At 40.4% G+C, this 24,092-nt stretch overlaps 1 protein-coding gene across 1 annotated transcript in view; it reads left to right on the forward strand.

Moving 5' to 3' along the window:
- INTS4 (integrator complex subunit 4) overlaps positions 1-24,092 on the forward strand; it is a 174,688-nt gene that overhangs the window by 75,715 nt on the left and 74,881 nt on the right. The window contains exons 5-9 of the mRNA XM_042780954.1: positions 3,570-3,755; positions 4,953-5,003; positions 12,528-12,616; positions 13,695-13,815; positions 23,897-23,968. Of these exons, the coding sequence (XP_042636888.1) occupies positions 3,570-3,755; positions 4,953-5,003; positions 12,528-12,616; positions 13,695-13,815; positions 23,897-23,968 (519 nt within the window). The remainder of the gene's footprint in view (positions 1-3,569; positions 3,756-4,952; positions 5,004-12,527; positions 12,617-13,694; positions 13,816-23,896; positions 23,969-24,092) is intronic.

The raw sequence follows: 24,092 nt of genomic DNA on the forward strand, positions 1-24,092 counted from the left end.
TCTGAGCTTAGTCTTATTGGTTGCCCCTTGTAGGTAACTTTTTGTTTTTCCCGTGCTGCTCTCATGATTCTTTCTTTGTCTTTGGTTTTGGTAAGTTTGATGATGATATGTCTTGGTGATTTTCTTTTGGGGTCTATCCTGTTTGGGGTTTGTTGGACTTCCTGAATGGATATATTCTTATCTTTCATAATGCCAGGAAAATTGTCTTCCAAGAAATCTTGCACAGTTTTCTCAGTGGTTTTCTTTTTCTCTTCCTGTTCTGGAATTCTGATTACATATAGGTTATTCCTTTTGATGGTATCCCACATGAACCTTAGGCTTTCTTTATTTGTCTTGATCTTTTTTCTGATTGAACCCTTTCCAAAGAAGTGTTCAGGTATTTGCCTTCAGTCTCCCTAATTCTGTCTTCCATTGATTCACTTCTGCTCCTTTGCCCATTCAATGTTTTATCTATTTCTGAAAATTTAGTATTTTCTGGATTTTTGTGTGTAGATTTTGTATCATTTCTAATTTTTCATTTATTTTGTCATTTTGTTGTTGTATTGTCTTTTGAAATTGTTGTAGGCTTTTCTCTTTGTTTTCCTTGTTCTGTCTCTCAATTCGTTGAAGATACCTAAATATAATTCTTTTGAATTCCTTATTAGGGAGTTCCAATGCTGCATCTTCCTCGGGGATGTGTTTTGGGTCTGTATTCTGGTCCCTTGTTTCTTCTGTTTTATCTTGCTTCTTTGTGTGGACTGTGTTGCTCTGTTGTCTCCGAGGTATTGTGACATTTTTGTGTTTGTATTTAATTGGTGATTGTACGTTGGAGTAGGAGCTCTGGTAGCTTAGTGCCTAAGGCACTTGACTGCTAACCAGAAGGCTGGTGGTTCAAACCTACCAGCCACTCCTCGGAAGGAAGATGGGGCAATCTACTTCCGTGATGATACTGCCTCAGAAACCCAAGGAGGGGTTCTTTGAGTCGGGTCCGACTCGACGGCACTTAACAGCAACATGTTGGAGTGACTTGCCCACTTTTTTTCTTTCTTTGTTTTGTTTGTATGTTATCTATGCAAACAGGGCACTCTGATCCTCTATTTGCTAGTTGACAGCACTTATATACTCAACACCTGTCTTCTTTCCTCTTGTTAGCCTCTTGTATGTCTCTGCCGACCCTGGCAAACAGAGTCTATTCTTAGGTCCCTGGAATCCAAATGACAATGCTATCACTGTAAAATCCAAAATGGTTGCCACTTGTAAAGATTAAAAATAGCTGCACCCTCGATCACTTTAAATATCCAAAATGGCTGCGCCCTCTGGACAGCAGAAAGTCAACAGCTCAGGTTGTCTCCCTCCTTGCTGTTTCCCTTCGTAGTCATAGGCCCCTAGCGCACTCATCCCTGCAGCCCTTGGTGACCAGGGTTGATCTTTAGGTCAATTCTCAGGTCCCAACACCAGTTGGAAATATTCAGGCTGTTGGTCCTGTCAGAGTAGCTGACAGTCCACAGCTCCGACCATCTCTGTACTAACTGTTTTCATTCAGGTTTTTCCACTAGCTGGTGCCTAATCCACTTCTGCATAGATCCTTTCAGAGCTCAGGGCTCCAGGATTATCTTCTGTATCTCTGTCAATTGGTTTTTCTTTTCTTTGTTGAAGAGGGTCTGTGTTGCTTGTCTGCCTATTCCTCCATTTTACCAGAAGTCTCATATTCAGGATGCCTGATTTTTTAAAATCAATTTTTATTTATTTGTTTTTAAGTGTAATGGACACATACCAAGCCAAAAAAAAACCAAATTAGCTGCCATCGAGTTGGATCTGACTCATAGGGACTTGAGGCTCTTAACTGCTGAAGAGTAAAGAATACAGTCTGCAGTATGGATTACATCTTTATATAAAGAAAACAAAAATCCTCACAACTGGACTTATAAGCAGCATCATGATAAACAGAAAAAAGATTGAGGTTGTCAAAGAACTCACATTGCTTGGTTTTACAACCAACACCAATGGAAGCAGCAGTCAGGACATCAGACGACATACAGCCCTGGGCAAATCGGCTGCAAAGGACCTCTTTCAAGTGCTGAGGAGCAAAGATGTCTCCTTGAGGGCTAAGGTGTGCCTGACACAAGCCATGATATTTTCAATTGCCTCATATGCATGTGAGAGCTGGAAAATGAATGAGGAAGACTGAAGAAGAGTTGATGCTTTTGAGTTGTGGTACTAGCGAAGAATACTGAAAGTCTCATGGACTGCTAAAAGAACTAACAAATCTGTCTTGGAGGAAGTGCAGCTGAAATGCTCCTTGGAAGTGAAAATGGCCAGACTTCGTTTCACCTACTTTGGTCATGTTGTAAGAAGGGACCATTCCCTGGAGAAGGATGCCATGCTTGGTAAGGTGGAGGGTCAATGAAAGAGGGAAAGGCCTTCATTGAGATGGATTGACACAGTGGCTGCCACAGTGGGCTCAAGTATAGCAGGGATCATGGAGTTGGCGTGGGATTGAATGGTATTTCGTTTTGCTGTGCATAGGGTTTCTATGAGTTGGAAATGACTCGATGGCATCTAATAACAACAACAAAATGCCGTAGCCTTGAGAATTCTGGAGTGAGCACAGGTCTGTTCTACAGTGCGTCACATTGCCAGAGTCAGAATCACCTTGATGGCAACTAACTGGTTTTTGTTTGTTTTCTTTTTTGGTAAAGGCCTTAATTAGGACCACATGGATGCTAAGTAGCAAGGTCAGCAATCAAACATAAGTCTGATTCCAGTCTCTGCTTTTTCCACTCAGCTACTGTGCCTCTGAAACAAGATCTGTCATATATACCAAATCGTGTAATATGTGACCCTTTGTGTCTGGCTGCTTTCACTTAGCTTGAGGTTCACCCCAAACTTAATAGCACACATCAGTTTTCCATAGTGGCCACACGGTTTTACATTCCCATTGGTAATATACTAAGGTTCCTATTTCTCCATATCCTCTTCAACTCTTGTTATTTTTTGTTTTTCGATTAAGGACATTTCCATTCCAGTGAGTGTTCCTAGGTGATGCAAGTTATTTTGGCTGCTAACCAAAAGGTTGAAGGTTCAGGTTCACCCGGAAGCATCTCAGAAGAAATGCTTTCTAAACAACCAGCCATTAAAAACTCTATGGAGCATAGTTCTACTCACACACACTTAGGGTCACCATGAGTTGAACCAACTTGAGGGCAACTGATAGGCGGTGTGAAGCGTTACCTCATTTTGGATTTGCTTTGCATTTCTTTAATGATCAGTGCAGGTGAACATCTTCCATGTACTTCTTGGCCCTTTGCACATATCTTCTTTGGAGAAATGTCTATTTAAGTCCTTTGCCCACTTTTTACTTGGGTTGTTTGTCTTTTTGTTTTTGAACTGTAAGAGTTCATTGTATATTTTGTATATTAAATCCTACTCAGATATATGATTTGTAAATATTTGTTCCATTCTGTAGGTTGTCTTTCACATTCTTGATGAAGTCATTGATGCACAAAAATGTTTAATTTTCATGTGGTCCATTTTATCTTTTTTTCTTTTGTTGCTTAATCTTGTTTGTTTGTTCCTTTTTATTTTTATAGCACCTGACAGATACCTCCCATGGTGTAAGAAATAAGTGCCTGCAGTTACTTGGCAATCTTGGCTCTTTGGAGAAAAGTGTCACAAAGGATACAGAAGGTTTAGCTGCCAGAGATGTCCAGAAGATTATAGGGGATTATTTCAGTGACCAGGACCCACGTGTCAGAACAGCGGCTATAAAAGCCATGGTAAAAATGATCATGGAAAGTAATTGGGGATAGCCCCCCTCCCTTTTTTATAAAAAAAAAAAAAATCGTGGTTTTGGTGAAAGCTTACAGAGAACTTGTTTTTCCATTCAACAATCCATACACATTCTGTTTTGTGACATTTATTGCAATCCCTATGGCACACAACGTTCTTCCCACTTTCTCCCCACGCCTTCCCTTCATCCATCCTTCCCATCCCCTCTGCCTTACTAGTTCTATTCCTGGGCAGTTGTTGCCCTCTTGATCTCATATGGTTGATGTTGTAATGAGTGGCATACCCTCCTGATATTACTGTTCACCTTTTAGGCCTGTTGATTGGCTGAAAATTGAATCATAGGAGTTAAATTCAGTTTCTGGCTTGCAGGGTATCTCACAGCCATAATCATGGAGGTTCTACCTGTCTTATTTGACCAGTAACCCTGATCTTCTTTTTTCAAATCATTTTGAGTTTGATTCCACAGTTTTCTCTCACTCTAGCTGGGACCTCCTATGGTGGTCCCTTTCAGAGCAGTCAGCAGTGGTAGCTGCGGGACAGTTTTTTTTTGTTGTTTGTTTTCATTTGTTTTTTAAGTTCATCACTAGTCTTGCACACTTTCAGGAAGGTGGTAGTGGTGATGTCTTAGGACTCAAAGGCACAATTTCCTGTATATCAGTTGTGCTTTTCTTTGAGCTTCTCTGATATCTATCACCTGTATTTCTGAAACAGGGAAGGTACAAACTGTAACTACTGTTATACAATTCCAAGTTACATTCTTCCTCCAGCAGGGAGGTTATGTGATTTGGTATTGTATTATAATAGGTACGTGTTTGTGTCGTATTAGAAAAGGTACCTGTACTTTCCATTTTTTAAGAAAAGAGGGGAAAGTTATCAGGAGGGGTTGCTTTTTTTGGGGAGGTGAAGTTAACCATTTTTTTCTCAGCTACCATTCTTTATAAATAAACACATTATTTTATATATGTTTGGTACTCCCTTGGGTACTTCTATGGGTTAGATTTATCAGTTGTTTGAGCTTTCTACTGAAAAGTCTTCGACCAGTTTTCTTATTTATCTAATAATAATTTTGACTAAAGAGAATTATGTTAGTTTGCTTTAATGGGAGAACTGTGTGAGACTATGGGGAGACATTAGAAATACTGATCTTTTGTTCCAAATACTTAAAATGTATCTTTATTATCTAGTTGCAGCTCCATGAAAGAGGACTGAAATTACACCAAACAATTTATAATCAGGTACCTTAAATGGCTATTGTCTGGGAGGGCAGGAAATGCCATGAAGATGGTAGGGTAGCACACTGGTTGTCAGAATTTGGAAACATAAGGACTTCAGCTAAGAGTGGCAACCTTAATAAGAGTGAATGTGAAATCATGTTTTTGGATCTAAACATGCTTTCCAAGAAGGGAATGGGCAATATGTAATTTAACGGTAATGGCACGTGTACAAAGGACTTTTAAGGCGTTTTGATAGCTCAATATGAACACAGGAATCCATGAAGAAAAGTATTCAGAATAAGGAAAGTGGTAGTCTTGCTGATTTCTGTCTTGGTTGGACCATATGTGAAGTGATTTTTGGCCGGCACACTTGACAAATTAGAGTGTTAATGAAGGAGGTGACCATAGACCATAGGATCATATGAAAAGATGTCTTACGAATATCCCAATATTTGGGCGGGGGAGGCACAATGAAATTGTGATATCGCTAGGAGAAACTGATTGACTCTGATCAGAAGGGCTTACAAGGTGGTATTTCTCTTGGAGAACGATTGAATAACCTAATGACTGATTTTAGATCTATGCTCAGATAACAGATTTTGTTAGCTTACTGTCTTAGTTATCTAGTGCTGCTATAACAGAAATATCACAAGTTGGATGGCTTTAACAAACGGAAATTTATTCTCTCACAGTTTAGAAGGCTAGAAGCGGTGACCCCACCTCCTCAGCCCCTGACAAACCCTGTTTTTTTGCCTCTTGGGCATGGCAGCCCTGCCCCCTCAGCTTTAGGCAGCAGATCCACCTTATCCCGTTGACACTAGTGTATAGCAACCGCACATTCTAGAACCAAGATGAAGATCTGACTCTTTGATACCTATGAGGCTGTGACTCCACCCTTTGAAGCCCCAGAGGCCATTACCCCGTCCTTTGAGACCTCGGAGGTCTTGGCCCTACCCTTTGAGAGTGAGGAAGCTCTGCTTTCTGTGCTTCTTGTCTCTTCATCTTCTGCTTCCTTATTCCTTGGCCTCTTTACTCGGCCTGTTGGGCTGACTTCTGCCCTCCTTGAGCAAGTGTTATAAAGGTCTTTACAAAAACAAAAACACTTACAAACTCACTGCTGTCAAATTGATTTTGACTCATAGTGACCCCTCCTTGGGTTTCTGAGGTGGTATCTCTATGAAGTAGATCGCCCAGTCTTCCTTTCGAGGAGGTGTGGTTAGTGGGTTTGAACCACCAGCCTTCTGGTTAGCCTTAGGCACTACTCCACCAGAGCTCCCATTAAGCTCTTTAGCTCTACCAAAAAGTGCTGGAGGCACCCCCTCACCCAGGAAGCCTCCTGCCCAATGGCACTCACCTTTATTGCTCTGTGGGCTGCACAGCCCACCATGCAATCATGTGCTGGTCTCTTGGTTCTACCACCTCTGCTGCTGCTATTTCTGTACTGCTGCTTCTCATCTCTTGTCGTCTCCGGTGTCCCAGCTCTCTTATCTCCTCAATTGAGGAGATTCAGCACTGGGTTCTCTGGTCCAAAGGATATCTCTATCTATCTCTCTCTTTCTTGGTGTTAGGGAGAGCTCCTCTTTCCACCTCCAGAATGGCTCACTGAAGCCTAGTAGGATGACAAAACTGACCAGTCCCCATATTAGGATTTCATATACCTTATTTGCATGATCACACCTGTACAAGGATGCCGGGTACCTTATTTACATTATTAGCAAACTATCCAGTCCCCTTGGTGGACTATAAGCACCTCACATTTGCATAGTCTCACCCATTGATCTGGTAAGAGTCACAAAGACCATGGCTAGAAGAGCCATACCAAGCCATTCACTGCACTGCAAGTATGTACCAGAAAAAGGAGAGTTCTCATAGTCAACAGTATCAAATGCTGTTGTAGGTTAATTAGGATAGGACCAAAATCTACTCATTGGTTTTAGCAACAAAGTAGCCATTAGTGAGTTTGTATATAGAGAGCAGTTTTCTTGGCGTACTTGGTATGGAAGCCAGATGAGGACCGATTGAACTGTGGCAGTGTGCAGTGCAGTGAATTCCTTACTGTGGACCTTCTAGCTGTAGTCATCCATTTTGTGATGTATTGTAAATTCTAGCCTCTATGCCTGTTTAGGGTGGGATGTCTCTTGAGTCCCACCTTGTTGGAGGGTGTGACTCAAGTGACCACCCTTAGTTTCTTTGAGGCTATATATGTGAATCTGCTGCCAAAGTTCATTCTGTCTTGCTCTGGATCCTGCATTTGGTTTGTCTTACGTGTGGTCCTGAGGCAGCAGCCAGTTTATGACCTGTTGATTTGGGTTTGCAGGCCCCTGAAACTATGTGAGTGAGGAGAATCTTCCAGACCTATGCCTGACCCTACAGATTTGGGACTTGCCAGCCTCCTAGCCTCCACCATTGAATTAGTGATTTCCTTGGCAGTTTATGAGTTCTGTGAGATGTTACAGCGAAATAAGGAACCCTAAGATGGGAGGGAGAGTACTAAGAGGAGGAAGAGGAGTCGTTAGAGATGACGGAGTGGTAAAGCAGTTTAGAAAAGTTGAACATTTGGGGTGTCTTTAACCTCTACCTCGTAGGACCAGCCTTGTGCTGATCCTTTTAAAATAAATTATTCAAGCACAGTTTGATAGTGATTATAGATTATCCTTTAAAGAAAGATGGCTGTGAGAAGGGAGGAAGGTAGATAGAAGGGGATATAGGATTAAAGATAATTGTTTAGTATGTCTATATGCTAAAGAAAGAGTCAGTTATTTGGAAGAAGTTGAGAGGAGAAGAGATAAAGGGGGATAAATGTTGAAGGAAGTTCCTCGAGGCAGAAAATGAGATTCATGAGCTGATTCGTTCAACATTGAGTACCAAATGCTGGCTGCACAAAAGGGTGCATAGTTGATAAAGTCCATGTCTCGTAGACAAGACAGGCAATTAACTGGTAAATACGGTGATTTTAGCATGTGGGTAGTAGTTGTTGTTAGATTGCTGTCGAGTTGGTTGGTTCGAGCTCATTGGGACCCTGTATACAACAGAACGAAACACTGCCAATCCTTAGAACGAAGCACTGCCAGTCCTTAGAACTGTTGCCATGCTTTAGCCACTGTTTCAGCTGTTGGGTCAACCCACCTTTTTGAGGTTCTTCTACTTTTTCGCTGACCCTCTACTTTACCAAGCATGATACTCTTCTCCAGAGACTCATTCCTTCTGATCAAAGTGTAAGAGACAAAGTCTGGTCATTCATATCAGTAGTTCTGTAAATGAAATGGGCATGGTGTTATGACAGACAATCACAAGGAGGCCCTATTTTGAGAGATGGTTAGTAAAGGCCTGTATTGCTAGATGATGGGATCCAAAGCAAAGATAGAAGCATTAGGGACAGGAAAGGACACTTTTTACCCCCAGATATTAAGAAATGAAGGTGTGAGAAAATGCAGATATAAATTAATTTATAGCTGTTAGAGTTGAGAGGTAATGCCTGAGAATCTGGATTTTCTTAAATAAGCAGGTGACCTCATGGCTGGATGCTGAGGTCATAGGATAGTGATCCTCATGGAGGTTAGGAAAAGCTACCTTGTGAAATGGGACTGGAAACTGAGCAGGTGTAAAATATTTCAGATTAGGGCCAATAAATTTCCAGGTCATGAACCATGAATTGCTTATGGAGTGTGATCTTTTCTGACCATGTTCTGTAGCCTTTGTGAGGAGCAGAGAGGTTTTGAGTTTGTAGAGCAGGTGTAGCAGAATTCCTGGATGATGGGGGAAGGAGTTTGTCAGCATGCTGACAGTGCTGTCAGGCGACCGAAGTAAAGGAAGAGTGTGGAACAGAGACAACTTGGTTGATTTGGAGGAAAAGAGTGGAAATAAGGCAGTAGTTCTTTTGTTTTTAATTGTGATTTGTGTGAAAGTTTACAGGGCAGATTCGTTTTCCATTCAGCAATTTATAACACATTCTGTTTTGTGGCATTCATTGCAACCCCACAATGTAACAGCATTCATTACACTTCCTCCCTGTTTACCATTTTCCTTCATACATCTTTCCTTTCCCTTCCTGCCTTCTTAGCTTTATCCCTGGGCAAATCCTGCCCTTTTGATCTCATATGGTTGATTGTTCTAATGAGTTCCTGATATTATTGTTCCCCTTGTCATTTGACTGAAAGTTGAACTGCAGGGGTTGAATTCAGTTTCTGGCTTGAAGGGTATCTAAGGGCCATAGTCTTGGGGGTTCCGCTGTCATCATTAGACCAATAAGCCTGGTCTCTTTCATGAATTTTGTTCTTCGTTTTTCTCTCACTCTATCCAGGACTGCCTATCATGATCCATTTCAGAGCAGTCAGTGGTTGATAATTGGGCACCATCTAGTTCTTCTGGTTTCATGGTCATGGAGGCTGGAGTTCATGTTGTCCTTTAGTCCTTTGGACTGTTTCCTTGCATCTTTCATTTTCTTCAGTCTTCTTTGCTCCAGATGGGGAGAGAACAGTAGTTGTCTCACAAGCTTTTAAGACCCCAGTTGCTACTCACCATAATTGTCTTTGTGGACTGTGTTCTGCCAGTTGACTTTAGTGTCCTCTGAGACTATGATCCTGAGCCTTCATGCCCAGTGACTTATTCCTACAAGGTGTTTGTTTATAGCTAAGAAGTTTTCATAGCTTTGCTGCCTGTATGCTCTACTATATTCATGGTTATGTGTGCAGCACATCAAATACATATGTAGAAATACCCTCTGTCAATGCTGTAGATATTTGTGGGTGTAGTCCCATTTGCCTTCTCATTTCTGTTCAGCTTGAGTGTCTATGTATCTGCTCATAGATTATTAGTAGTATTATAGCAGGATTGTGTATGTAATACTATTCATCTTTGTTGTCCTTCACTCTTGTGGTCCTCACTGTGTTGTCTACTGCCTTGATCATTTTGTCCTGACCTTCCCCTTACTGTGTATTACCTTTCTGTTCAAACAAATTAGTACACATCTATCCACTAGTTAAGTGATTTCACTCCTACTCCTGGTAGCCTTCAAAGAATGATTCTTTCTGTTTGTAAACCTTTTCTTGACTTTTTACGTTAGTGGTCTCATGCAATATTTGTCTTTTGTGATTGACTGATTTCATTCAGTATAATGTCCTCTAGATTCATCCGTGTCATGAGGTGTTTTGCAGATTTGTCATTATTCTTTAATGTTGAATAGTACTCAGTTGTGTGTATGTACCATAGTTTGTTTATCCATTCATCCATTGATGGGCATTTAGGTTGTTTCCATCTTTTTGGTATTGTGAAAGTTCCAGGACGAACATGGTGTGACTATGTTTGTGTCATGGCTCTTATTTCTCTAGGATATATACAAAGTGTGATTGATAGATAAAATGGTCTTTCTGCTTCCAATCTTTTAAGGAAATGCCATATCACTTCCCATAGTGGTTGTGATAGTTAAGTTTGTGTGTCAACTTGGCTAGCCATGGTTGAATGACTGGGCAGCTGGGTGTAGTTATTTCCCATGGTGAGATTGGTAATTAACTGTGGTGGAATTTATTGGAGCAGCTGAATAACTGCTTTAGGGATGTGGTCTGCTTCCCATATATAAGAAACAGCTTTGGGAATGGTCATTAGCCTTTTGGTGCACTTGAACCCTGCATGTAGCCAAGTCGTTATTCAACAGCCTTCCATGCCCTGCCAATCTTGGGACTTCATCTGGACTTGAATTAGTGGCCTGCCATGTTGTTTGGTACATTGGGACAGTGCCTTTCTACTTGTCAACCTTGAGCTTGTCAGCTTCAGCATCCAACAGCTGTCTGAGTGAAGAAAAGCCTTCAGTTTCAGTGGGCCAGGAACAGGAGGCAGAACTGAAGTCCAAGGTTGAGGAGCTTTTTCACCCAGTGCCTAGAGCCTGGCACTTTGAACTCAGACTTAAAGCCTCCAAAACTGTAAGAGAATAAACTCCTGTTTATTCTTGCCATTCCACTTGTGGTATATTTCTGTCAGAGCGGCACTAGGTAACCAAAACAGTGGTTGTACCATTTTACAGTGCCACTGCAGTGTATGAGAGTTCCAGTCTGTCTACATCCTCGCTGTGGACGTTTATTGTTTTCTGTTTCTTTGCTTATGTCCTCTTGTTGAATTGACCCTTTGATCATTATATAATGTCCTTCTTATCTCTTTTGCTGGTTTTTGCCTTAAATTCTATTTTATTAGAAATTAATATTGCCATTGCTGCTCCATTTTATTGCCATTTGCTTGCTATATGTTGTTCTATCATTTGACTTGTACTTGTTTTTATCTTTGTGTGTAAGGTGTGCATAGACAGCATATTGATGGCTCATGTTTTCTTATCTATTCTGCTGTTCTCTGTCTCTTGACTAGTGCATTTAATCCATTTGCATTCAGTGTAATTATTGATAGTTGTGAATTCACTGCTGTCACTTTGCTGTGAAAAATTTTTTTTTTTTTTTTGTATTGTCATCAGTATACTGGACAAGTGGTGCCAGTTATCTGATTCCTGCTCTTACCAGAAAGCCGCTTGCAGTAATTCAAAATGGATGTGTTATGCTGGTTGGCAGTTTACTGCTTCTCATTCAGTGTTTTTGTTCAGTCTCTAACTCTCATTGGTATTTGAGCTACTTCTTTCTCATTTCCTTTGAAGCTTTGGGAATCCAGGATTTTTATCTACAGCCATTTCCCTTGTTTTTTGAGTATTTGTTGTAAATGGCCTGGGTACTGTATCTGCCTAGTCCACCATCTTGGATCCTCCTAAGTAGTAGTTCTTGACTAAGTTGATTTTCTCTTCAGGGGACAGTTGTCAACATTAGTAGATATTTTTGGCTCTTATAAGGCAGCAGGAGGGGACTGCTAAACCTACAATGCGCAGAGCAGTCCCCAACAAGAAGGACTTATCTGACTTAAAATATAAATCATGCCAAGGTTGAGAAGGCAATGGACTGGTAGGCTCAGTGGATGTGATGGGTTTAGTCATGAAGACCTAAAGCAGTAGGCTGTTACAGTGAGAGCATGGAATATAGTTTCAGAAATGGAGCAGTTCTGGGTGTTGTTGAAGTCTACAATATTGCCATGACTGTGGGTGGAGTAGGGATACTCCACATCAGAGTAAAAGAATGATGTGGCCTCTTTTAGAAGTTCAGTATTAAAATTCTATATGTATTTAGAATGCTGAGTGTTCAGATGGACTTTCAGTAAGAAATGTATGCTTTGGTCTTATAGACAGGGGGAGAAACATCTTTGGTGTTTGAGCCTGTGAGAATAGGCCTTGCTAGGTTTGGTGCCATTCAGATGTTTTTTGTGCTATTGGTCTGTGGTGGGTTCTCCTGTCAGACCTGGAGTGGGGAGGGGTCGTGGTGGGATACACTTTCAAAACACAGCCCATTGCAGCTGTCTGGGGCCAAGAATTCTTATGTTGGGCAAAAGTTTAATAAGTATAAAGCACCCACGAGTATTTTGATTATCATTCTTATCCATCCACCCTATCCTTGTTTTGAAAATAGTTTGAGCATCATCTGGGAGGGTGTAGAACTAATGGACTTTTGGAATCCTTCATTGCAGGCCTGTAAATTGCTCTCTGATGATTACGAACAAGTGCGCAGTGCTGCAGTCCAGCTTATCTGGGTTGTCAGTCAGCTCTATCCTGAAAGGTTAGTGTGGGTGTAAGCCAGCTTTTGTTCATTGCTAAGCCATTCTTTTCTCCTCCCACCATGCAGAGAGCCCACCTGCAGAAAATGAACGTAGGTTAGATTTTTGGAAGGCGGCACAGAATGGGGGCAAAGCACAGACTCTGAACATCAGAATGTCTGTTCCTACTCATTTTACAGCTTTGTCTTGAACTTTCTGTGGGAAAATACTGTACCTCTCTGGGTCCCAGGGTCCTCATCTGTGAATTAAGAGACTGGACTAGTTTTCTCAAGTGCTTCTCAGCACTGTTTTTGAAGTCTTTAAAATTGTTTAGGACTCATTTTAGAAAATATGAATAAATACCAAATAAAGTGAGTCTTAGAATAATCATCCCTTATGTAGTATTTATTCCTTTTGTGATGCTTTCCTGGCTAAAACTATTTTTGTATCAATTGAATCATTTGATTCTCACAGTGATTCTGTGAGGTGAGTCAAAATAAGATGTGCTCCAAAGAGGTTAAGTGCCTTGACCCATGGTTTTTATCGTTGATGAATGACTGAGTAGTGCTCAACCCTGAGTCCAGTGCTTTTTCCTTTTCATAAACTGCCTCCTGAAATCTGAAAATAGAATGAGTTAATAAGCCTTTAGGACTAGGCACCATTTTGTCAAGTATTAGTGAGCCCACTAACCCAAGGGAAAAAAGAAAACAAAACTAGAAATGACCTCTTCTTTTAGGACTAGATTCGCAAGTATGCTTTATATGATTCATTCTCAGATACACTGTATTGACAGCAATGCAATTATAGGGAAATATATAAAACACTCTGTGATAGCTAGTTTTTTATACCCTCACAAATACTGAACCATTGGTGAGTTAAACACTTTCATTCAAGACACCAAAAATTTGCGTTATAACTATGAGGGTTGGTTCATAATTCCCTAAGTGATTTATTTACTCTGAAATATATTTCATCATTCTAGAATTTGAAATATACAGTATCATTTCCATGTGCCAGTTTTCTTTGAATGTTCTTGGCTTATTGAACTTGCAGCCTTAGGCTTATGTTTCTTCATTTGTGGTTTCTTTTCTTTTAATTTAGCATTGTCCCAATCCCTTCTTCTAATGAAGAAATTCGCTTAGTTGATGATGCATTTGGAAAAATTTGCCATATGGTCAGTGATGGCTCCTGGGTGGTTCGAGTTCAAGCTGCAAAGCTGTTGGTAAGTTATACTTTATTGAACGCATTGCCTGTTACCTTTGTGCCTTAAGAAGCCAGAGCTTTGAACTGGTTCATCCTGGTTTGGTCATGGCCAACAAAGTGACACTGGAATGGATGGGCCTGAAGTTTTAAATTGTGGGTGAACCAGAACACTAACCAGAACGGGAGAAATTACGGGTCAAGGAAACTTAATCTCCCTCTTAGAAAACTAGGGCAACCAAATCTCTTGACCAGCTGAGTGGAAAACAGTGGTGCCTGGCTCAAATATGGTGCCAACCATGCCGCTTTGAATGTGTGTTGCTCTCCACAGTCCTGGCAAGAATCCAGTGTTACACATCAGGCTCCTGCAAGGGTTTACTGTGCCTCTTCCAACTGTCCCATTCCAGGGCTTCAACCCATACTTTTTTGTTTTCTGGTTCGTGATCTGGATCACCCAAATTTTAAAAATTTGAGTCTGTTCCAGTTTTACTTCATCAGCCATGAATGAACTGGTTCAAACCTGTTCAAAGCTCTATAAGAAACTACAGATAAGGACAAGTTTGACTTACTTTTGGAAACTCAGAATTCCTTAGACTAGAAAGTAAGGGTTCACTTTGCTATGGAGAGATAGTCTTTTGCAGCTATCAGGAATTTTAAAGCTAATCCTGTTTCATCTTGTTATTTAGCACAGGAGAAAGCCAAGGCCCAGAAGAAAGGAAAAAAGAACAGTTGCTACCATTTACTAAGGAACTGTTACGTCCTAGATACTTTGTTAGGAGGACCTTTACATTCAGGCCTCCAATTTGACCCTATGCTGAGAATTTGCATTTTCACCCAGATATCCTGAATCAGAATTTACATTTTAACAAGGTCCCCAGGTGACAAGAATCGTGTGAGATCTATAAAAATCACTTTGGATTATCATCCCCATTTTCCAGTATAGAAAACTGAGGCTCTGAAAATTATCCAGTTTACACAGATAAAAACTGATAGAACTGTGATTCAGATCATAATCTCTTAACTGTTAACCTGGTACTTTCCTACTGTTTTGCCTTTAGGGATTCATAGCACTTTTGTTCTTTTAATTTAACTTTTCAGGGACAGAACTGTTTTATAGTAGAAATAGTATTGGCCTGTACTCAGCTTCAGTTTCTAGCTATCCTGCCTTGAACATACCACTTGATCTTAGTCTCAGTTTCCTCATCTGTTAAATGGAGTTATAATGGCTTTCCTGTTTACCTAACAGGATTGTCATGATGCTTAAATGAGATAGTGTCTGTGAGAATGTTTTATAAATTATAAACAGTTGGGGATGGTTATAGTATATAAATACATATAAATATCTGTTCAAAAATGTATAATGTCATAGCAAAGAGATCTTGAGATTGTTTTCATCCTCTCCCCCTTTGAGAGCTCCCAGCACTGCCAGCCTTGGCAAGATTATTGCCCAGGTGCTTTGGACCTGACTGTACTGAACACAGATCCAGTGACATTCCTGATTCGGTGACCAGTATTTATGGGTAACTGCAGAAATCTTTGTGAAGCACTTTCACCGATAATAAGGAATTTTGATGATTTCTGTATTTTTTGTTTATAGATTATAATGTTTATTCGTAATAAAGTAGGGGTAAATGTCCCAGTTGTTAATTATTTGTTTTTTGAATTCTCATTTTATAGCTTTGTTTTGATTTATGATTGTTTTAAAATTCAGAACATTTCAATCGTTCACCAAAGTCTTTTATTCAACATTTACTGAGCATCTACAATGTGCTGGACTTAATGGTAGGCCCTAGAAGACAGAGATAAAGGCACAGTCAGTCAGTAGAGAAAGAATTTGTATAGAATGAGTGGGAGGGTCCATGTGTGTGGGGGGCTGTTTTAGAGGAATAATTGAATGATCTATTTATACCTGAGTAGACAGTTTTAAAAAGTCCTCCTTAAAGGGTCATTCAAAATTTTCAAATTTATACTCCCATAGGATCCAAAATGCATATGTGTACAGCTGTACGGATAATAAATTACTGTGGTGAATTGAAGGGATTTCCACATAGATGACTCTAACTTTAGTCAGGTGTTTGATACTATAATTTCAGTGATTTTAAATCTGAACAGCTCTGAGTTATACAAATAATGATGTTTTAACTTCAGAAATTAATTAATCTAATTTTTGTTAATAAGAATACTGGCTACTATTTTTCCGAGTACCTAGCCTATTAAGCTAGGTATTTTCAGTCATACATACAAACATCACACACATACACACCCCTGCTTCCTTACACACACATGCATACACATGCACATATATACACTCATACACATACTTTTTGGAAGTAATAGTTAATACTTTAAAATTCTTTGAGGTAGATAGTATATCACTAATTTTGTAAATAAAACCAAGGTTTAGAAAAGTGAGTAAATGAGACAAGAAATGCCTAATAGCTAGTAAGTGACACGTGGTGGCAGCATCTTCTGACCTCCTCTAACTTCACAAGGGGAAAGGAGGATCCAGAACATCAGTTATCCAAGGCTGGGACCTGTGAAGTCAGGCATGATGCCAACCTTTTTACCAATTCTGACACCAGCTGTCCCTCCATGGTGCTCTCCACTTCTTTGCTGGGTTTGATAATTCATTGCCATAGCCACATACAACTCAATAGACAATATACGATTTTTGGGTCTATTAGGGAAGTAACAGGTTATAATTCAGGATCAGGGGCGCTCAGCATACAATTCTTCAATCAGGGCAGCCTCCCCTTGACCATGCCCACAGGCACACATCCTTTTGGCCTTTGTTCTCTCTCAGCCTGGCCTCTATTCTGCAGGGGCAAGTGTTACAAAGCTCTTCTAGCTCTGCCAATGGGTGCACTTCACTCCGTCAGCAAGCCTGCTTGAAGTCACTCCGCTTTCTTGCTCTATGAGCCAGGAATCTTGATGCTCTGGCTCATGCTGATCTCTTGGTTCTGCTGCCTCTGCTGCTATGGTTTCTCTCTCACAGCTGTCATCTTAAATAAGCATCCCAGATCCGAGAACGCACTCCATTCCTGGCTGCTCTTTCTTGCTGGTAGTGAAATCTACCTTTCCACCTCTGGGATGGCTCATTTTAAGCCTAGTTAGATGGTAAAACTGACCAGCCCCAACGTTAGGGGTCCATATACCTTATTTGCATGGTCCCACCCTCACAAGGGTGCCATGTACCTTATTTACGTTATTTGCAAGCTAACTAATCCTCTTTGTGGGTCACAAGTACCTCACATTTGCATAGGCCTACCCAGTCATCTGTGGAAGTCACAAAGACCATCACTAGAAGGGCCATATCAAGTAATTCGTTGCACCACACCCCTAAAGCCATTTTGGAATCTCTTCCTAGGGAGGATCTAGTTACACAGTGGGAACAGGGACAGTAGTGGGTTGGCAGTTAAGGGTCTGCAAGTTTACTAGTTCCTCTTTGCAGACTTATAAAAAGCTCCCCTGTCCCAACTCTCAAGTAGACAAACCCTATGGTCAGGGGAACTTCATATGACTGTTATGGTTAGCAATTCAACAAGCACTGAGCACAATCCATGTCTTTAAAAGAGTTGCTAGTCTGAACATACAAAAATCAGTTGGATTCCTCTACAACAGCAAAGAGATCTCTGATAAAGGAAATATAAGGAAATCAATACCATTTTTAATCGCTACCAGAGAGATAAAATACTTGTGAATAAATCTTACCAGGAACACAAAAGACCTATACAAAGAAAACTACAGAACACTACTTCAGGAAACTATTAGAGAGCTACATAAATAGATGAACATACCATGCTCATAGCTAGGAAGATTGAACATTATGAAAATGTCAATACCACCCAAAGCAATCTGTACATTCAATGTGATCCCAATCCAGATCCCGTCAACATTCTTTAAGGACATGGAATCACTAATTTTATATGGAAGGGAAAGAGACCTCAGATAAGCAAAGCATTACTGAAGAAGAACAAAGTAGGAGGTCTCACACTTCCAGACCTCAAAACCTATTCTACAGCCACAGTAGTCAAAACAGCCTGGTATTGGTATGACAGACACATAGACCAGTGGAACAGAATTGAGAACCCATAAATAGATCTGTTTATCTATGGTCAGCTGATCTTTGACGAAGGTCCCAAATCATTAAATGGGGAAGAGATAGTCTCTTTCACAGATGGTGCTGGTGAAACTAGATACCATTTGCAGAAAAATGAAACAAGATGCCTACCTCACACCACACACAAAAACTAACTCCAGATGGATGAAAGACTTAAATGTGAAACCTAAAACTATGAAGTTCATCAAAATATAGGGGCAAATTTAGGGGCCTTAATTTATGGCATAAATAGGCTATCAAGCATAACCCAAAATGCACAAACAACAGAAGATAAACTAGATGATTGGAACCTTTTAAAAATTAAATTCTTATGTGGATCAAAAGACTTCTCCAAAATAGTAAAAAGAGAACCTACAGATTGGGAAAAAATATTTGGCGACGACATATCTGACAAAGGACTTATCTTTGTCTTACTCTTCCTCAATGCCACATTCTAAAATTTATAGAAAACTCTAGTACCTCAACATCAAAAATATATAAGCAATCCAATTAAAAAAATGGACAGAAGACATGAACAGATACTTCACCAAAGAAGATACACAGGTAGCCAACAAACACATGAAGAAATGTTCATAATCATTAGCCATTTGTTGTTGTTGTTAAGTGCTGTTGAGTCAGCTCTGACTCATGGCGACCCTGTGTACAACAGGAAGAAACACTGCCTGGTCCTGTGCCAGCCCCACAATCCTTGCTGTATCTGAGCCCATCATTGCAGCCACTGTATCAGTCCATCTCATTAAGGGCCTTTGCCTTTTTCATTGACCCACCACTTTACCAAACATGATATCCTTTTCCAGGAAGTGGTCCCTTCTTGTAGCATGACCAAAGTAGGTGAGACAATTAGCCATTTGTTGTTGTTGTTGTTATTTGCCGTCGAGTTGCCCCGACTCATAGCGACTCCTCCTTGGGTTTCTGATTAGATAGATGCAAATCAAAAGAACAGTGAGATACCATCTCACCCCAACACTAATAGCAAAGTTTGACGAGACAGAAAATAACAAATGGCTGGTGAGGATGTGGAGAGATTGGGATTCTCATGTGTTGCTGGTGGTACTGTAAAATGTACAACCACTGTAGAAATTGGTATGGCTGCTTCCCTATAACCAAAACAATCAAACTCACTACCATTGAGTCAGATCTGATACACAGCAACCGCCATTGTGTTTCCAAGGTAATAAATCTTTATGGCGGTAGATTGCCCCATCTTCCTTCTGTTGATGCTTCCTTAAAAAGTTGGAAAAAGAAATAAATACCATTTGATCCAGCAGTCTCATTACTAGGTACATATCCTAAAGAAGTGAGAGCTGGGACACAAATAGATATATATATGTGCACACCCATGTTCATTGCAGCACTATTCACGATAGCAAAGAGATGGAAACAACCTAAGGAATGGATAACCAAACTGTGATACATACAAACAATGGAATACTATGCAACATAATGTAGAATCCATGAAACACTGCACAATATGGATGAACTTGAAGGACATTATAATGAGTGAAAGAAGTTAATCACAGAAGGACAAATATTGTATGAGTCCACTATTGTAAAAAGTCAAGGAAAGGTTTATATATGGAAGGACATTTTCCTTATTGGGTACCAGGGATGAGGGGAGAGGGAAAATTACTAGATAGGTTTAAAAAATGTGTGTGTGTGTGTGTGTAAACTAGGGAGCTCTGGTAGCATAGTGCCTAAGGCACTTGACTGCTAACCAGAAGGCTGGTGGTTCAAACCCACCAGCCACTCCTCAGATGGGCAATCTACTTCTGTAGTGATACTGCCTTGGAAACGCAAGGAGGGGTTGCTGTGAGTTGGGGCCGACTCGATGGCACATAACAACAACAACATGTATAAACTAAAGATTATTAGTGGTTACCAGGGGTAGGAGGTTGGGGGAAAGGGGAAGCTCTGTTTGTGGGGCATTGAGTTTATGCTAATGGTGGTGGAATATTGGAAAAGGATAGTGATAATGGTGGCACAACAATGAAAAATGTCGTCAGTGTTCCTGAGCCGATAATGTAGAAGTTGTTATGTTGGTGAATGTCTTGGTATGTGTTTTCATCACAATTAAAAAAAAAAAAAAAAGTTGCTAGTCTGGTAGGCTGAGATAGGCAATCAATTATAATACCTGGTACTCCTAGGAAAGAATACCTAACACAAGAAACAAATATTGATTTGGGTGAAGGGAAGGTCAATGTACCAAATGTGAGTGATCAACACAGTGGCATTGAGGAAGAGGAAGACAGAGATGGGTGCATGGGTGGTACAGACAACAGAGATGAACCTTTTTGCACATACAGTACTATGTTGTCAGTAATGGTAAACATTGATCTACGTGTGGATAGATGGATGGACAGGCTAAATGATTAGGTATGTCTATGCAGGGGAAAATGTGCCCATGACTATGTATAGGGTTGACAGACAATGTTTCTACAAGTGTATTTGTATGTTGTGTAAGAATTTCCAGGTATATAGTAGAGCTGACAAGGGTCAAGGTTGTAGTCACTTCTTGGCCACAGCCAGCTACCCAGAGGGAGTGAGTGGTTGGACCTGTGGGCTGGTGACCATGATTGCAGGGGACATCAAGCTCACTTGGCATAACATGCTACACAAAAACATTGTTCTACATCCTACTTTGGTGAGTAGTGACTGGGATCTTAAAAGCTTACAAACGGCCATCTAGATGCAGTGATGGGTCTCTCCTCATCCAGAGCAAAGAAGAATAAAGAAAACCAAAGACGCATAGAAACAATTAGTCCACGTGACTGGTAACCATGTGATCCTCAGCCTATACGACTATGAGACCAGAAGAACTGGATGGTGCTCGGGTACCACTGCCAACCACTCAGAGGGGGGTCTAGGTGGGAGATCATAGATAGAGTGATAGAGTGGGAGAACAATGCGGAACAAAACTCAAAATCATTTGGAAGGGAAAAAAAAAGCAGGGCCAAGTTTGCTGGTTTGATAGAGCCTGGTGGAACCCCTGAGACTATGGCCCCTAGCTACCATTCAGGTCTGGAATTGAACCCACTCCTGTGGTTTACAGCCAAACAAAAGACAGGCATGTGAGCTGAACACCCCTTGGTAGACACACCCCTTGGAGAGAACAATCATGGGAGAATAGAAGGGCTGTGTTTGCATAGGTAGACAGCTCAGGGGGGCAAGAGTGCATGGGAGGGAAGGACACAGGGAAGAGGCGGCTATGGGGAGGAAGTGAGAAGGGAGCTATTGCATTGTGAGAGATTACAGTCAATGTCATGAGACAGTGTATATGAGCTGCTGTATGGAAAATGAATTTGCTCTGTAAACTTTCACCCAAGTCACAATGAAAATTTAAAAAAAAAAAAAAAGAATACCTTACGCAGCCACAGAAGGCTTCTGAGGAGATGGTTTCTGAACTGAATTGTAAAGGATGAGTAAGAGTTAGCTATGTTGAGATGTAGGAAAGGAGAAAATATGAGCAGAGATAGAGAAAGAGTACAAAGCATGCATACTAATATGATACTCAACTGCAAGGTATAGTTCTTGTTCAGGGTAGGGGGTGGTGACCAGATAAGCTAGAGAAGAAAGTGGAAACCAGGTTTTGCAAGAAGTTAAATGAAATAAAGCTTTAGGCTCAAGATTGTCTTACACAAAAAAAATGAATCATTTCCATTTTTCTTGGTATACAGACACAATGAAAAATTTTTGAGATGTAGGCTATATTTGAAAATTCAAAACCATGCAGAAGAGGTTGGCTTTCAGTTATCTATAACTGACCTCAATGAGGCAAAGCAACTAGATTTCCAGGTAAACAGATCCATGGGATTACTGGCACTACTTTTAAACGAACCACAAGAATTGGCAGTCTATCTAGGATATGGTTTTTAGCTTAATGAGTTCTCATGTTGTCAAATTTCTTTTGTTCAGTGAGGGTTAAACCTTATTTATAAGCTTTCACAAGTCTTTGGTCTTAAAAATTTCAGACTGTTACGTTTTCACACTGTTAGGTTGTAGACTTTTGTGCCTGTATGTCCACCCAGACTGAATTTCCCAGGAGCTGATATGTAGATGTCCTAGTTAGTGGCAGTTTTACTTCTGAAGTACTAATGCACCATTTTTTGTTTGCTTGTTTAGTTTTGGGAGGAGGGGTCTGGTTTTCTTTTAATCACCTAATTGGATAGAGGCTGTTGTTTGGTGCTGTCAAGTCAATTTTGACCCATAGTGACCCTATGTCGCAGAGTAGAACTGCCCCATAAGGTTTTCTAGGCTGTAATCTTTAGGGGAGCAGATCACCAGATCTTTCTCTCACAGTTGCTGGGTGTGTTCGAGTGGCCGCCTTTTTGCTTAGCAGCTGATAGAGATGTTGTTGTTTGCCATCGAGTTGGACCTGACTCATAGCGACCCCTCCTTGGGTTTCCCAGGCAGTATCACTACGGAAGTAGATTGCCCAGCCTTCCTTCCAAGGAGTGGATGGTGGGTTTGAACCTCCAGCCTTCTGGTTAGGAGTCAAGTGCCTTAGACACTACACTACCAGAGCGACCCCATAGGGTTTCCAAAACTGTAAATCCTCTCTGGTGGAGTGGCTGGTGGTTTCATACTGCCAGCCTTTTCATTCGCAGCTGAGTGCTTCAGCCACTACACTACCAGGGCTTCTGGAGCTTTATAAGCATTTTAATGTTTACTAACTTCTATAGGGTCACTATGAGTCAGAATCGAGTTAATGGCAGTGGGTTTGGTTTTAACTGGAGCCAAGATGATCTTTATACAGTGTAAATCTGACTTTGTTTATCCTTTACTTGAAATGAACAAGTTATCTATTTTCTCGGCCTCAATTTCTCATCTGAAAAATGAGAGAAATAATGGTACATTTTTCATGAGGTTATTGGTAGACATCAATTTTAAAAATAAAATATTTTATACGTTGTTTAGCTCATTAGGTGTTTAATAGAGGTTAGCTAGTTACTGTTCATAAGACAGATTCCTTAACTTAGCATGATTAAGGCCCTTTATGATCTAGTCTATATCTGTCTGTCCTGCGTAATTTTGGCATCCCCATTTTGTGCTACATTCAGCCGCTTGCTGTTTCCCACGTGGCATTCTCTCTTCATGCATTTGTCGTTTTATTTCCCATTCCCCAGAACACCTCTACTTGTCTCTTTCCCACAATTATTATTCTCTGAGTTTCCATAGCAACCTTTATAAATGTTTATTATAGCATTTCATATCATAACGCAGTTGCCTCTTTGCTTGTCAGTTTCTCTCAATAGTTTTTGAGGTCACTGAGTATAAAGTTGATGCCTTTTTATTTTTGTGTTCATGCTTCTAGAGACTGGTCATATAGTTGAATGGTTGCTAAGTCAATACTTGTTTTCTTGAATGAATGAATGAACAAGTGGATGGAATGAAAAGGAATGGAGAGACACTACAGAGTAGAGTTAAGGCAGTATTGTGGAGCTTGGGTTCATACTCCAGCTCTGGAATTTACTACTACCTTTGTGATCTTCAATGAGTTACTTAGTCTTTTTGTGCATCCCTTTTTTTCCATATAAGGAACTCTGGTATTGCAGTAGTTAAGACATTGACTGCTAACTAGAAGGTTGGCAGTTCAAACCCACCAACTACTCCATGGGTGAAAGATGAGGCAATCTGCTTCCATAAAGATTTACAACTTTGGAAATCCTATGAGGGTTGCTATGAGTTGGAGTCAACCCTATGGCAGTGGTGTTTTTCCTCATACATAAAGTGGGGCTAATAATAGCATTTACTTTGTAGGACTGTTGGCATATTAAGCGCTTAGTACAGTGCATAGCACAGAGTAAGTTCTGTTTTGGTAATAGCTGCTTGCTAATGTTTTTTTTATTGTCCTGATGATGATGTCCTTAACTACAGAGGAAAATAAGGTTTATCTTTATGCACTTAAGTTGGCTTCAAACTTTGAACTGTAAGGTAATGTTCCAATCATAAAAGTTGTTTAATTTGCTCTGGATTCTTTTTACAGGGCTCTATGGAGCAAGTCAGTTCTCATTTTTTGGAGCAGACCCTTGACAAGAAGCTGATGTCAGATCTGAGGGTAACTTGAATTCTTTGTGTTTAAACCAGTCTTCTGTAACCAGCACCAGTGTAGTACCTATATGCTGAGTTGTGTTGATTTAATTTTCCAGCTCATGCATTTGTTAGGTTAATGTAGGGTGATG

This window comes from Orycteropus afer, unplaced genomic scaffold, assembly GCF_000298275.1.
Source record: "Orycteropus afer afer isolate SDZICR_OR568_19922 unplaced genomic scaffold, OryAfe1.0 scaffold00074, whole genome shotgun sequence".
Classification (NCBI taxonomy): domain Eukaryota; kingdom Metazoa; phylum Chordata; class Mammalia; order Tubulidentata; family Orycteropodidae; genus Orycteropus; species Orycteropus afer.